The sequence below is a fragment of the Lepus europaeus genome, chromosome 18 (assembly GCF_033115175.1).
Source record: "Lepus europaeus isolate LE1 chromosome 18, mLepTim1.pri, whole genome shotgun sequence".
NCBI classification, from domain to species: domain Eukaryota; kingdom Metazoa; phylum Chordata; class Mammalia; order Lagomorpha; family Leporidae; genus Lepus; species Lepus europaeus.
In genome coordinates, this window is record NC_084844.1 from 1,093,897 (window position 1) to 1,107,606 (window position 13,710).

Below are 13,710 nucleotides of genomic sequence, written 5' to 3' on the forward strand. Positions count from 1 at the left end.
GTGTGGGCGCCGAGCGGCGGGCGCCGAGGGCCCGGGGTCCGGGATGTGTCTGCTGCTGGGGGCGTCGGGCGTCGGGAAGACGCTGTTGGTGAAACGCCTGCAGAATATCCTTCCCCGGCGGCGCGAGGGGCCCCGGGGGGCGCCGGGGGCTGGGGTGGGGACGCCGTCCGTGGCTCTGGTCCTTGACCGCTCCGCACAGTTGAGCTCCCGGGACGCGAAGGGCGACGTGGGGGCGCCTCCGCCGACCCAGCCCACGGTGGGTGTCGGACTCCCGCAGGCGCGACCGGAGGGGGTGACCTGTGCGGAGGCGGGGTGTGGCCGCCAGCGTGTCCCTGAACTCGCCCGACGCGCGGCCGCCTGCCGCCCTCCCGAGACCCCCTCCCTAGTGCCCCGGGCCCCGGCCCGCAGGTGTACACGCACCGAGACCCCCTCCCTGGTGCCCCGGGCCCCGGCCCGCAGGTGTACACGCACCGCCCCCCGAGACCCCCTCCCTGGTGCCCCGGGTCCCGGCCTGCAGGTGTACACGCACCGAGACCCCCTCCCTGGTCGCCCCGGACCCCAGCCCGCAGGTGTGCACGCACCGCCCTCCCGAGACCCCCTCCCTGGTGCCCCGGGCCCCGGCCCGCAGGTGTACACGCACCGAGACCCCCTCCCTGGTCGCCCCTGGCCCCGGCCCGCAGAGAGTGTACACGCACCGAGACCCCCTCCCTGGTCGCCCCGGGCCCCGGCCCGCAGGTGTGCACGCACCGCCCCCAGAGACCCCCTCCCTGGTCGCCCCGGGCCCCGGCCCGCAGGTGTGCACGCACTGCCCCCCGAGATCCCCTCCCCGGGCCCCTTCGGGAGTTCGCAGCCTCTCGTCATGGTTCCCGCAGGTGGGCACCAACCTGACGGACATCATGGTCCAGCGGAGAATCACCATCCGGGAGCTGGGCGGGTGCATGGGCCCCATCTGGTCCAGTTACTGCGGAAACTGCCGCTGTCTGCTGGTGGGTCCCGCGCCCTCCCACTCCCCCGCTGGCCGTACCGGTCCAGGGGCCGGGCACCGACCGGCTCCTCCGCGGAGAACCGACTCCCCTGCCTGTTCCCTTCGTGATGGGCGGCTGTGGCTGATGGCGTCTCGCCCTGCCTCCCGGGCCGGGCCTGTGGTGCTCGGCGAGGTCCCAGCTCTGCTCCTCCCCAGTTCATGGTGGACGCCTCCAGCCCCACCCAGCTCTCCGCGGCCTGCGTGCAGCTCCTGGGCCTCCTCTCTGCAGAACAGCTCGCGGACGCGTCCGTCCTGATCCTGTTCAATAAGATGTGCGGGGGCAGGCGCCCGGGAGCGGGGCGGCGCGGGGTGCGCGGGGGGCCTGGGAGCCTGACGGAGGGCGGTGTGTGCCCACAGCGACCTGCCCTGTTACATGACCACGGAGGAGATGAGGTCACTGATGAGGCTTCCTGACATCATCGCCCACGCCAAGCAGAACATCTCCACAGCAGAGATCAGCGCCCGGCAAGGCACTGGCCTGGCACAGGTGCTGCAGTGGCTCCAGGACACCCACGGAGCCAGCAGCTGACGGCAGGGGCACAGGGTAGCCCGGGGGAGGGGTAACTGAGGCAGCAGGCCAGACTGCTGACATCTGGCCTCAGTGTTACTGAGACCGTGCCTGGGGCTGGGCGAGCTCGGCCTGTCCCAGTGCTACCTGTCCCGTCTGATGCCCTGGCCGGGCCCCCACACGTGCCACCAGGCGGTGTGAGAAGGCGGCATTCTGTCAACCCGCTGGTGAGTGGTCCCTCGGTGGGCAGAGAGCAGAGGTGGCCTGTGCTCCCAGCAGCTTCTGGCTGCTCACATCACCACCCTAACTGAGGACCCAGAGCCTCGGAAACAGGCTGTCCCCATTCAGGACCGAGTGCGAAGTCCGGGCGTTGGCAAGGTTGGCTGCTCCCGAGGCCCTCGGCGAAGCCGTCCCAGGGCAGGCGGCCCCCTCTGCCGTCCTGGCTTCCAGCACTTCAGTGTCCACTCCTTCCCGAGGTCCATCAGGAGGACGTCCCTTAGCGAAGCCAGGGATGGCCACACCTGCAGGCACCCAGCAGTGAGCGAGGAGCTCCCCGGCCCGGGGCCAGTTTCCTGAAGCTGCGCCCTTGGCCCGGTAACTGGGGTGCCCACCCCCCACCACACTCCAGAGCACTCGGCTTCAGCACCCAGCTCTGGCTTGAGCGCCAACAGGCCCAGGAGGCGGCCGTGACCACTCAAGTCACCGAGTGCCTGCACCCACGTGGGAGACCCAGTGTCTGGCTCTTGGCTTTTGCCTGGCCCAGCCCTGGCTGTTATAAGGATTTAGAAGATAAACCAGTGGATGTGATAGCTCAGTCTGCCTGTGTTTGTTTTTTAAGATTCACTAGGGCCGGGGCTGTGGTAAAGCTGCCATCTGCAGTGCCAGCATCCCATGTGGGCGCTGGTTCCAGTCCCAGCTGCTCCTCTTCTGATCCAGCTCTCTGCTATGGCCCGGGAAGGCAGGTAGAGGATGGCCCAAGAGCTTGGACCCCTGCACCCACGTGGGAGACCCAGATGAAGCTCCTGGCTTTGGATTGGCCCAGCCCTGGTCATTGCAGCCATTTGGGGAACAAACCGGAGGATGGAGGACATCCTCTCTCTGTCACTCTGCCTTTCAAATACTGTTAGGCAGAGTGACAGATCTTCCATCCGCTGGTTCACTCCATTATGGCTACAATAGTTGCAGCTGTGCCGATCAGGAGCCAGGAGCCTCTGCCAAGTCTCCCACACAGGTGGGCCCAAGCACGTGGCGTCTTCTACTGCCTTCCCAGGCCACAGCGGAGCTGGACCAGAAGTGTGGTACTCGGGCCTGGAACCAGCACCCATGTGGGATGCCGGCGCACTGGGCCCAGGGCCTCAACTCTTCGGGTCCCAGTCATCTGCTTTGCTGGGGGGTGGGGGCGGCTTTGTTCAGAGGGGAGGGCCCAGGCCCAGAGCTCCAGTCTCCAGGGGAAGCTGCAGGTCCTGCCTCCCCTCTGGCTCCTGGCTGCATGGCCCATGTCACTACCAGGTGCCCCCTCCCCAGCCCACCGTGGGCCCGTGTCACTGCCAGGAGCCCCCTCCCCAGCCCACCGTGGGCCCGTGTCACTACCAGGTGCCCCCTCCCCAGCCCACCGTGGGCCCGTGTCACTGCCAGGAGCCCCCTCCCCAGCCCACTGTGAGGCGCGTGGCCGACTCTCCTGGCACGAGACAGGCTAGCACAGAGCACACAGCCTCTTTAATCTGTTCCACAGGCAGCAGCAGCCTTCAGCAATGGCCCAGGGACCCGGGGGAGCCTGCTCCTCACACCCAGCTGCAGCCACTCATGGCCCTATAGGAACACGAGCACCCACAGGAGAAGGGGGCCCTGCAAGGCCCGAGCAGGACCCTGCAACGCTGCGGGGAGCAGAGGCAGAGCTCACTCCTGCTCCTGTCCGCCGTGCAGGTGCTCGGCACCGTGGGGCGTGCGGCCGGCTCGGAGACAGCCCTCGGTGTCAGGGTTTAAGCCGAGTCCACGTGCTCTCCAGCTGAGGGTGTGGAGTCCCAGCCACTGGCCACGACCAGCTGTCCACTCCGCGTTTGGAGCGGCGCCCAGCAGCATCATCGGAACGGGGCTGAGGTCTGGCTGTGCCGTGAGGCCTGCTGGCCAGCTCTGCGGGCGCCTCCCCCGAGCAGGGCTGACTCGCCAGCCTCTGCCACACATGGTGGCTCCAGTCGGCAGTCCAGCGATGGGCAAGCCCTGAAGTGACCATGGGCTGTGTCGGCCTGGACTGTGCTTCAGAGCAAAGCTGGGAACCACACCAGGCTCACTGCCCCCATGGGACGTGTGGCGTGAGACCCGGGCCCGTGGATGGTCACTGAGGCAGAGCAGCCCTAGTGTGGAGAGCTGGGGCAGCGCCCCTGTATCCCAGTGTCCGGGGGGGGGCCCTGCATCCCCAGTGTCCGTGGGCGCAGCCCCTGTATCCCCAGTGTCCGTGGGCACAGCCCCTGTATCCCCAGTGTCCATGGGCGGAGCCCCTGTATCCTCAGTGTCCGTGGGCGGAGCCCCTGTATCCTCAGTGTCCGTGGGCGGAGCCCCTGTATCCCCAGTGTCCATGGGCGGAGCCCCTGTATCCTCAGTGTCCGTGGGCGGAGCCCCTGTATCCCCAGTGTCCGGGGGGGGGCCCTGCATCCCCAGTGTCCGTGGGCGGAGCCCCTGTATCCCCAGTGTCCGGGGGGGGGGCCCTGCATCCCCAGTGTCCGTGGGCGGAGCCCCTGCATCCCCAGTGTCCATGGGCGGAGACCCTGTACCCACAGTTGGGGGGCCCCTGCTGCCCCACTGTCAGTGAAGTGGCTCCCGTTTCTGGGGAACAGGGCCGCGTGGCCGTGCAGGCTGTGGCCCCTGCCACGGCTGCTTCTGCCGCTTCAGCGCTCTGTAGGCCTGCACGGCGCGCTCCCTCTCCTCCCTGACGATGCGCTCCCGGGCCAGCGAGCTGCGCGGAGGCTGGGACGCTCTGGGGCTCCAGAGCGAACGCAGCAGCAGTGACTTCTTGCCAGGCTGAGAAGACAGGGAGGCCGAGGCCAGCTGAGCAGAGAGTGCCACCGGCCCCGGGCCCCACGGTGCGCACACAGCACTCACCAGTCTCAACCTCCCTCTCCTGGCCCACGCCCCCGCTACCTCCTCCTGGCCGATGCTCTTCCGGGGCTTGGCAGTCAGCTCCGGGGGCTGCAGGACGACCTCACCGAACTTCACCGTATCTGGGGGCAGAGAGACGGAGGCCTGCCGCCCTCAGCCCACACGGGCCTGGCACCCAGAGCCCCTGCCTGCCCATCACCCACCCCCACTGCCCACACCGGCCCGCTGCGCCCCCTGGTGGCGGCCTGCCCAGGGCTGGGGCAGAGCTACCTCGGAGCAGCTCCCGCTCCAGCCGGTCGGCAGCCTGGTCCTCCTTCCGCTGCCGGACCTTATCCAGACGCCGCCTCTGGAACCTGGGAAAGCAAGCGGCGTGTGGTTCCGACGTTCACTGCTCGTGGGCCCCCGGGGAAGCAGGCTCTGCACCCAACAGGCCCCTGCCAAGGAGACCGCCCATGAGGGGACGTGGGGCGTGGGGAGAGCCAGGGCCGCAGCCGGGGAGGGCCCAGCTGCGTGTCCATCGCGCCGCGGGTCCTCTGCCGCAGCCCCGCCCGCCCCGTGGGGACGGCGTGACTCCCGTCTGGGCCGGGGTTTCTGTGATGGTCTGGGGTGAACGACAGAGCCGAGCCACACAGCTTCTGAGCATCAGGAAGCTGTGTTTCCAAGAGCGCGGGGGGTGGGGGGGCACAGCCGTGGCGATTTTTCCACAGAAGTGGTTATCTCCCAAATGCCGCCACCGCTAGGACTGGGCCGCACCAGCGCCGGGATCAGCGCCATCCTGGTCGCCCACGTGGTGCCGGGGCCTCGCCTGCTGCACTCAGAGGCAGGCATCCACCCCCCCCCCCCCCGTTATTTACTTTGAAAGTCAGAGTTGGAGGGGGAGAGTTTCCGCTGCTGGTTCACTCCCTAGGTGGCTGTAACAGCCAGCACTGGGCCAGGCCAGAACCAGGAGCGTCACCGGGCGCAGGTGAGTGGCTGGGCCTGACGCACTTAGGCCGTCTTCCGCTGTTCCTAGGCCGTTAGGGAGCTGGGACGGAAATGGAGCAGCCGGGACATGAGTCGGCACCCACACGGGTCGCCGGCGGCGGCTTTGCCTGCTGCACCCCCATGCCAGCCCCCTCTGTGCTCACTCCTGGCGAAAGCTCCGCCGGTTCACCTGAGGGCGGGGCTGTCTCAGAACACCCCTGCCCGGGGCAGGCGCCGTGGTGCCGTGCGCGACCCTGTGTCTTCTATCAGCCACAACTGATACTTCCCGTCCGGTCCCTGCCAGTGCTCCTGGGACAGCCCCAATGCCCGGGTTCTTGTAGGAACACGGCCCCGCCCTGCCCACAAGCTGGGAGGTGACGCCTGTGGTGGCCGCACCACGCTGAGGGGTCATGCAAGGACCCCCTGGATGTCACTGACCCAAGGCTGCGGTCCAGAATGCACCCGGATAGCACCGGTCAGAGCCCCCAGTGCAGGGCCCGACGGGAGCCACACGTCAGCCTCGCCCCGTGCTGGTCCCACGGCAGAGAGCACCTCTCTCCTCGCCTGCGCGCAGCAGCCGCGTGCGAGGGCGACTGGCGGTGAACCCGATGGCTCTTCCAGCAGAGGCAGACGGAGCCATTGGCCCTGTCCCGGGGAGGCGCGGGGCCCCCGCTGGCCCTGTCCCGGGGAGGCGCGGGGCCCCCGCTGGCCCTGTCCCGGGGAGGCGCGGGGCCCAGCCCCCACTCACGCTTTCTGGCGCTCAGACTTCCTGGCTGGCACCTGCACCTCTGGGCGCCGGGCGGCCTGGTTCTTGGTGAGGAACAGCACGTGCTGGGCCTCCTGCTCCATGCGCTGGACGTAGGCCCTGTCCGACTCCCACTTCCTCCGCTTGAACTTGGGCACGGGGATGTCCGGCTCCTCTCCCTTCGCTTCCTGCTCTAACGTCTTCTTGAAGGTCACTTGGGCTGAGGACACAGGGGAGCCTCAGAAGAGGTGCGGTGGGCCAGGCGGGGGCCACAGAGGCTGGACTCAGCCCAACCCCAGCAGCTGATGGGGATCTGAGATGCCCACCTCGGGCATCCCCGGGGAATCCCACCCCCACCACGCATCCACGACGCCACCGCAGCTGGGCTGCACAGGAAGCCAGAGCCTCCCGGACGTCCGCACAGGCCCGGGGGTGCGGCTGTGTGGGCCTGTGGAGCCCACACGGGGACCCTGGAGAGCGCAAACTCGGCCACGCCGCACAGGATGAAGTGCAGGTGAACCTCAGCTCCAGAGGAAGGCGCGCAGTGCCCCCTGGGAGTGCGCAGCCGCACCGTGGGGTTAGGAGCGGGGGCAGGCGGGGGCAGGCCGGGGCAGGGAGGGGCTCCTGCTCCTGATTCACACCGCGCCTTCAGAGCGGATTCCCAGGGTGTGAGTTCACATTCTTTAACTGTTCACCCCAAAAACGGGGCGAACTCCGGGAGGCAGGGCTCAGAACACGCCGGCCCGAGCGCCAGCCCCTCCACGGCACCAGCCCCAGCGGGCAGCAGATCACTAACAGGGTTGCTGGGAAGACCCGAGCGTGGACACGCACACACGTGGTGGACCCAGTCCCCCATGCCGGAGTAGCAGAGGCCCGGGGCCCTGCGGAGCACGCCGGGTCCTGCGCACCCCCTCACCCCGCGGGCCAGCCACGCCCCTGCCTGAAGCCGGCCCGGGACAGCCACTTCCTGCGCGGGCCTCCGCGTGCCCGACCCACGCCGCGGCTGCCGGACCGCCGTTCCCGTGCCCCCAGGAGCCGGGAACTTGGCCCACCCTGCTTCCTCCTCTTCTTGTTGCTGAGCGGGGCCTTCATCTCCTGGCGGCTCCTCATGATCTCGCGGAGCCGGAAGGGGATGTCCTGCTGGTCGGCGCCCTCGGGCCGGGAGTTCACCTCCGGCCGCGGCTTGCTGGGAAGGAGAGCCCGAGGTGAGGCCGCGGGGCCGGGGCGGGCCGCCACCTGTCCCGGCCCGAGCCCGGCCCTCAGCGGCCTCCTCGCAGGACCATCCCCCGGCCTCGGCCCGGGACCAGCCACCCCAGGGCGCCCTCCATTCGCTCAACTGATGTTCGCGGGCCGCGGGCACGGGGGGCAGCGGCCTGGAGGGGGCCCCGGGCACCCACCTGCGCCGCTTCCCCTGCGGGGGCCGCTGCCGCGCCCGCGGCCGCCCGGAACTCCCGCATCCCGCCTTGCCCGCCGACGCCGCGGCCGCGCCACGAGCCCGGGCCATCTCCAGCCCCGGCGCTTCCGGAGCGAAGCCGCTTCCGCCCCGCTGCACGGTCCCGCCCCACTTCCGCTTCCTGCGCTCCACCCCGCGCTCATTGGAGCGACGCGGCTCCCTGGCGGCCCTCGATTGGCCGAGGCGGCCGCCGCTTAAGGCTCCCGCGGTCCCGGGCCCGGCGCGCGATGGCGCTGGGGAGGGTGGCGGCCGGAGGCCGGGCGGCGGCTGCGGTGGCCCGCTCGGCAAGTATCCCCGCGGCGGCGGCGGCGGGGTGGCGGGCCAGGGCAGCAGGGCGCCGCGGGCCGGGCTGGACCCAGCTCCCGGGAGGGGCAGCGACCCCCGGTGTGGGGACGCGGCCGGCGCCCCTCGGCCCAGCTGCACCTGTTGCCACCCGTGCTCATTCCGCGAGCGTGGCCGTGACCCGGGAGGCGCGCGTTTGTAGACTTTTCGGCGGCCAGTGCCGCGGAGTAGGTGGAGCGGGGGAGGGGGCCCCGAAGGCCCGCGTTGGACTGAGGGCGGGGTGGCCGGAGAGGCCTGGGCTGCTGTGACAGGGAGACGGGGGTCGGGATGGGCTCAGCGGCCGCCACTCGTGTCTACAAGCGCTGCACCCGCGGTGCTGGGCCCCCACCTGCACCCCGCTCGGTCCAGCCGGTCCGAGGCCACCGCCCAGGGCAGGAGGGCTGAGACGTCTCTGGGCAGGCGAGGCCTGGACCGGCTTCGCGGAGACTCACCCGTTTGTCTGCCCCCTCTCCCCGCAGGGAGCACTCTGGCTCTGCAGCTGGGCCTGCGCCCAGAGACCTCTCAGGAGCAGCTGGGTCCTCGGGCACCGGGCACAAGTCCCAGCTCCTGATGGCCACAGGACGCTGGGGACGGAGCCCGTGGAGGCTGGAGCAGGCGCCGCCAGGCAGCCCGAGGCCTCCCTGCCCAGCGGAAACCCCTCAGAATCCCCCTACCCTCTGCCGCCTGATCTCCAGCCGCCCACCAACTGCTGCATGAGCGGCTGCCCCAACTGCGTGTGGGTGGAGTACGCGGACAGGCTGCTGCGGCACTACCGGGACGGCGGGCAGCGGGCCCTGGCCGCCCTGGACCGGCACGTGGCCGACGAGAACCTCAAGGCCTTCCTCAGGACGGAGATCCAGCTGCGCTCCAGCGGTGCGGGCTGAGCCCGGCCGGACCCGCGATGCACCTGCGCCTGCCTGAGAATAAACCGGCTGCGTGCTGCTGCTGCGTCGTTGTCTGGGGCCAAAGGCAGAGCCGTGGGTGCTGCCCGCCTGCCGCACCTGCGGTCACGCCAGCCTGGGGTCTCCTCCGTGCGGGGGCCAGCGCCTCAGGGGTCCTGCCAGGCTCAGCCCTGCCCTCAGCAAGCAGCAAAGCCCCCAGCGGGCAGCCTGGGCAGGGCCCCTGTCCCCCTGCCGGCTCCTGGGGGAGACGCACCTCCCCTCCCACCAGCCAGGCTGAGCGCCAGCCCATGGCCGGCCCCCTCCGCCTAGGCTCCCCAGGCGGTTGGGAGGTTGGGGTTCAGGGAGCTTGGACCAGGAGTCCTGGGGAGTTAGTTCCAGAACCTTTCTCCCGGCAGTGTATTTATTTATTTAATTTAAAAGACAGACAGGCATTTTGGTGTAGCGGGTTAAGCCACCACCCACGTTGCTGGCATCCCATACAGGCACTGGTTCCAGATCCGGCCACTCCACTTCCTGTCCAGCTCCCTGCTAATGCATCTGGGAAGGCAGCCAAAGACAGCCCAGGTGCTTGGGCCCTGCACCCACGTGGGAGACCCGGATGGAGCTCCTGGCTCCTGGCTCCTGGCTTCTGGCTTCGGCCTGGCCCAGCCCGAGTTGTTGTGGCCATCTGGGGAGTGAACCAGCAGGTGGAAGACCTCTCTGTGTCTCTCCTCGTCTCTGTAGCTCTGCCTTTCAACTAAATAAAAAATAAATCTTTTTTTTTTTTTTTTTAAAGAAAGGCAGAGAGACAAGGAACGCTCATCCATGGGTTCTCCCCAAATACCCATAAGAGCCAGGCCGAAGCCAGGGACCTTGAACTCCATCTGGGTCTCCCACTGGCCCTCAGTACTTGAGTCGTCACCTGGGACTCCAGAGCCCAGCCCTTCCCAGCAGTTCTGAGCTCTGGTGACCAGTGGCCTGGTCAGGGCCGGGGTTGGAGGTTCTTGTCCCTCGTTTGTCTCCTGGGAAGCCAGTGAGGGGAGAGAGAGCTGTGACGGTAGAACTGCGGGTGCGCTGCCCTGCCCACGGGTGACAAGGCCCACTAGACGTCTGGTCAGGCCCCACTTAGGGCACCCGCGTCACCCCTGGAGTGCCGGTGGGGGCCACTCCGCTGTGGATTCGGCTCCCTGCTCGTGCCGAGCGACGGCGGCTGATGGCCCACGTCGGAGACCCAGATTGAGAGCTGGGCTCCGGCTCGGGCTGATCCGGCCTCCGCGCTGCAGGCTTTCGGGGCCTGAGGCAGTAGATGGACGGTCTGTGCCTGTGACCGCCTTTCCAATAAGTAAACGTGGAAGTCTTTTCAAAGGGAGGGGGAGCCCAGGACAGCCTCTGGAGCCATCTGTCTCTGTCTGGCAGACGGCGGCCTCAGGGCAGGGCGTCCGCCGTCCCCCAGGCCCTTGGCTGCACCTGAGCCCCTCTGCCCACCCCAGAGTCCCTGACAGGAGTGCCCCCCCCGGGGGCCTGCACGGTCTCATGGTGTCAGCAAGGAGAGCCCTAATCCACTTAGCCAGGCAGGATAAATGCTCGGGCAGACACCGCTGAGCCAGGGCCGCCGCCGCTCCCGCCCTGTCCTGCCCGTGGTGAGTAGTGCCACCTGCCCCTTCCCTGCAGCCGGGGCTCGGTGGGCAGAAGTGCCCCAGGGCCGCCGAGACGGCAGTTTCCATGGGGATAGGGATGGCACTCGATGGTTAGAGCTCAGACAAGGGGAGGATGCCATGGGGCGGGAGCACCCAGGACCCCCGATCCCTCCCAAGGGCAGGGCTGGGCCTTCGTGAAGGTGGCATGGCTGGCCAGCCCCGTCAGAGCCGACCTCTCAGGACAGGGCCACTTGCCCACGCTGCCTAGCAAAACAGCAGTGGCCAAGGCTCCCCACAAGAGCAGGGGCAGGAAAGGGGACCCCGAGAGGCGGTTTCTAGGGCGTTGTGAGTGAGGGGAACGATGGCCCTGTCTGTGCCCCAGCGCCTCACAGCACGTGTAATCTTACCCAGTCCCTGGGAGATTACAGGTGTCATCCCCCTCCGTGGTAACAGGCTTAGGGCTGCCCTTGGCCCAGGTCACTGGGGCTTAGGGCATCTGGGGAGAGGCTCAGGGGACAGAGCCGGCACCGTGCCCGTGGTGCCAGGACAGCCTCAGCAAGAGGGCGTGCACTTGGCCCTTCCGGGAGCCTCTGCGGGCAGGGAGACCTACGGCTCCTGGGCCGCTAGTCACAGCACGGCACAGGTCTGGCACGAGGGACAGACAGCTAACACCCGTCCACAGCCAGCGTGCAGGCCAGTGCCTGGCAAGAGCGGATAGATCTGGCCTGGGGGCACAGCCACAGCTGGGTGGGCCGGGGCAAGGCCTCCCCTGGGGACCTGGAGGGTGGGCAGCCCTAAGAACAGCAAGGCTGGGCCGGGTGGGACTTTGCACAGCAAGTGGTTGGGTTCAGATGCCAATCACCCCTCTGTCCAGGGGGGGATACAGGGGAGGGGGATGTAGGCACCAAGGGGTCCTCAGTGGGAGGCCAGGAGAAGGGTTTGGTGTGGGCAGCAGTGGGGGCACAGGGCCAGGTGGGAGCGGGGTCCTCCACGGGGGAGCCGGGCCGGGCAGAGGAAAGAGGGACCCGGCAGGGCAAGCTACTCTCCTCTTGGCCCCTCTGCTCCGGCGGGCTGAGGTCCAGGGCTGTGGCGGAAGCAGGGGCTGACTGGGCCCCACTGCTCTGCCCACAGCCGCATGAGGAGTCCAGCCTGGGACAAGGGCATCCAGACACGAAGAGTCCTGCAGTGTCTCTGCCGGCCTCACCATGAGCCTGGAGCCACCCAAGGCAGAGATCCGCTCGGCCACCAGGGTGATCGGAGGGCCTGTCACCCCCAGGAAGGGGCCCCCCAAATTTAAGCAGCGGCAAACCAGGCAGTTCAAGAGCAAGCCCCCCAAAAAGGGCGTCCAGGGGTAAGCAAAGCTGGGGGAGGGGAGGCAGCCCTTCCCCCTCCAGGCGACACCTGCGGGTGGGGAGGACTGAGGGGGGCTGAGGTGGCCCCATCCTCACAGTACAGGGAGGTTCCTGGGGCCTGACGGGGCAGAGCAGGGGGAGAAGGATTGGGGGGCCCTGACACTTCTACATGCTGGTGACAAGGAAAGCACACACCCACTTCCACATCCCATCCCTGCACCCAGGCACCCACCCGCCCCTGCACCCGGGCATCCAACTGCCCTGCACCAGACACCCACCCACTCCTGCACCAGGCACCCACCTGCCCCTGCACCCGGGCACCCAACTGCCCCTGCACCTGGGCACCCACCCGCCCCTGCACCCGGGCACCTGCCTGGCCCTGCACCCAGGCACCCACCCACCCATGCACCAGGCACCTGCCTACCCCTGCACCCAGGCACCCACCCGCCCCTGCACCTGGGCACCTGCCTGGCCCTGCACCTGGGCACCTGCCTGCCCCTGCACCTGGGCACCCACCCGCCCCTGCACCCGGGCACCTGCCTGGCCCTGCACCCAGGCACCCACCCACCCATGCACCGGACACCCACCTGCTCCTGCACCCGGGCACCCACCCGCCCCTGCACCCATGCGTGCGCCTGCCCCTGCTCCCCCTTCTCGGGACTCAGTCGTCCTCGGGTAGCAGACTCATCCCCCGCCCCCAGGGGAGGGTCCTGCTGGGTCCTGCTATCAGGCCTTATCCCTGACCACACTGTCCTTGCAGGTTTGGGGACGACATCCCCGGCATGGAAGGCCTGGGGACAGGTAGGACGGCCACACCCCGGGCCCACTGTGCCCCCACAGCCTCCCGCCCTCCCCGCCTTTTCCTAGGGCACCTCCAGTGCCCCCATCACTGCCTAACACCAAGCTTCAGTTCCACCAATGAGACAGTCCCCAGTGTTTCTGGGAGGGGGGCCCCGCCCTGGGATCTGTACTCTGGCCCTTGAACCCACGGTCTCCTTGGGAGCCACAGGGGCAGGGGTGGCCCCGGCCGGGCTGGGGGTCCTCCTGACGCACGGCGCCCTCTGCAGACATCACCGTCATCTGCCCCTGGGAGGCCTTCAACCACCTGGAGCTGCACGAGCTGGCCCAGTACGGCATCATCTAGCGCCAGCCCCCGCCCCGGCCTGGGCCGCCCCTCTGCCTGCTTCCAACCCCTCCCGGACTCCTGTAGACCCCTCTGCCTGCTTCCAACCCCTCCCGCATTCCTGTAGACCCCTCTGCCTGCTTCCAACCCCTCCCGGATTCCTGTAGAGGAGCCCCCGCCCAGCCCAGATGGCACGTGGATGTGGGGTGGGGGGCGGTGACCTCAGGCCTCCAGACCCTCCCCCGCCCCGCCTACCTTGGGAGACACCGGCCCACCCCTCGGGACTGCAGGGGGCGGTAGAGGAGCAGCCAGGTGGAGAGCAGGGCAGGGCCCTGTCTAGTGTCTGGTGTCTCCCCCTCTGCAACCCCTCCCAGCTGGGCACCCTAGGGTGGGACGTGGTGGCTGGGGGGTCCTGGGGGCATTGGGGACCGGTCGAGGCCCTCCCACACCACCCACTGTTGCTGACCCTGTCCCAGAAATAAAATCTGTCCTGCTTATCCGGGCATGCGTGGGGGACGGCCGCTTGGGCAGGAGCCAGGGGGGGAAGACGCAGGGTGGTGGGTGGTGGGCAAGAGGGCTGGCCAGGCACGGTGGGGGGCAGGTGGAAACC

General features: G+C 68.8%; 4 protein-coding genes across 5 annotated transcripts; 3 read left to right on the forward strand and 1 right to left on the reverse strand.

Annotated features, from left to right (window-relative positions):
* Window positions 1–16: 16 nt before the first annotated feature.
* Window positions 17–2,339, forward strand: ARL16 (ADP ribosylation factor like GTPase 16). The gene is made up of 5 exons (XM_062216065.1): window positions 17–104; window positions 198–256; window positions 873–986; window positions 1,181–1,296; window positions 1,382–2,339. The coding sequence occupies exons 1-5, from the start codon at window positions 44–46 to the stop codon at window positions 1,551–1,553; spliced, it is 522 nt and encodes a 173-aa protein (XP_062072049.1). The 5' UTR covers window positions 17–43; the 3' UTR covers window positions 1,554–2,339.
* Window positions 2,340–4,325: 1,986 nt separating this feature from the next.
* CCDC137 (coiled-coil domain containing 137) lies at window positions 4,326–7,843 on the reverse strand. The gene is made up of 6 exons (XM_062216183.1): window positions 7,731–7,843; window positions 7,386–7,519; window positions 6,337–6,553; window positions 4,896–4,978; window positions 4,668–4,747; window positions 4,326–4,547 (listed from the first exon to the last, which is right to left on the reverse strand). The coding sequence occupies exons 1-6, from the start codon at window positions 7,835–7,837 to the stop codon at window positions 4,332–4,334; spliced, it is 837 nt and encodes a 278-aa protein (XP_062072167.1). The 5' UTR covers window positions 7,838–7,843; the 3' UTR covers window positions 4,326–4,331.
* A 155-nt stretch (window positions 7,844–7,998) lies between these two features.
* OXLD1 (oxidoreductase like domain containing 1) lies at window positions 7,999–9,780 on the forward strand. Its single transcript, XM_062216184.1, has 2 exons — window positions 7,999–8,074; window positions 8,591–9,780. The coding sequence occupies exons 1-2, from the start codon at window positions 8,014–8,016 to the stop codon at window positions 8,989–8,991; spliced, it is 462 nt and encodes a 153-aa protein (XP_062072168.1). The 5' UTR covers window positions 7,999–8,013; the 3' UTR covers window positions 8,992–9,780.
* A 104-nt stretch (window positions 9,781–9,884) lies between these two features.
* Window positions 9,885–13,597, forward strand: PDE6G (phosphodiesterase 6G). 2 transcript variants are annotated; one of them, XM_062216185.1, is made up of 4 exons: window positions 9,885–10,628; window positions 11,757–11,976; window positions 12,738–12,778; window positions 13,045–13,597. In XM_062216185.1, exons 2-4 carry the CDS (start codon window positions 11,831–11,833, stop codon window positions 13,119–13,121), a joined length of 264 nt encoding a protein of 87 aa, XP_062072169.1. In that variant the 5' UTR covers window positions 9,885–10,628; window positions 11,757–11,830; the 3' UTR covers window positions 13,122–13,597. The 2 variants fall into 2 exon arrangements, with proteins under 2 accessions (XP_062072169.1, XP_062072170.1); XM_062216186.1 differs by lacking the exon at window positions 9,885–10,628 and having other exon boundaries at window positions 10,637–11,976.
* The last annotated feature ends 113 nt before the right edge of the window (window positions 13,598–13,710 follow it).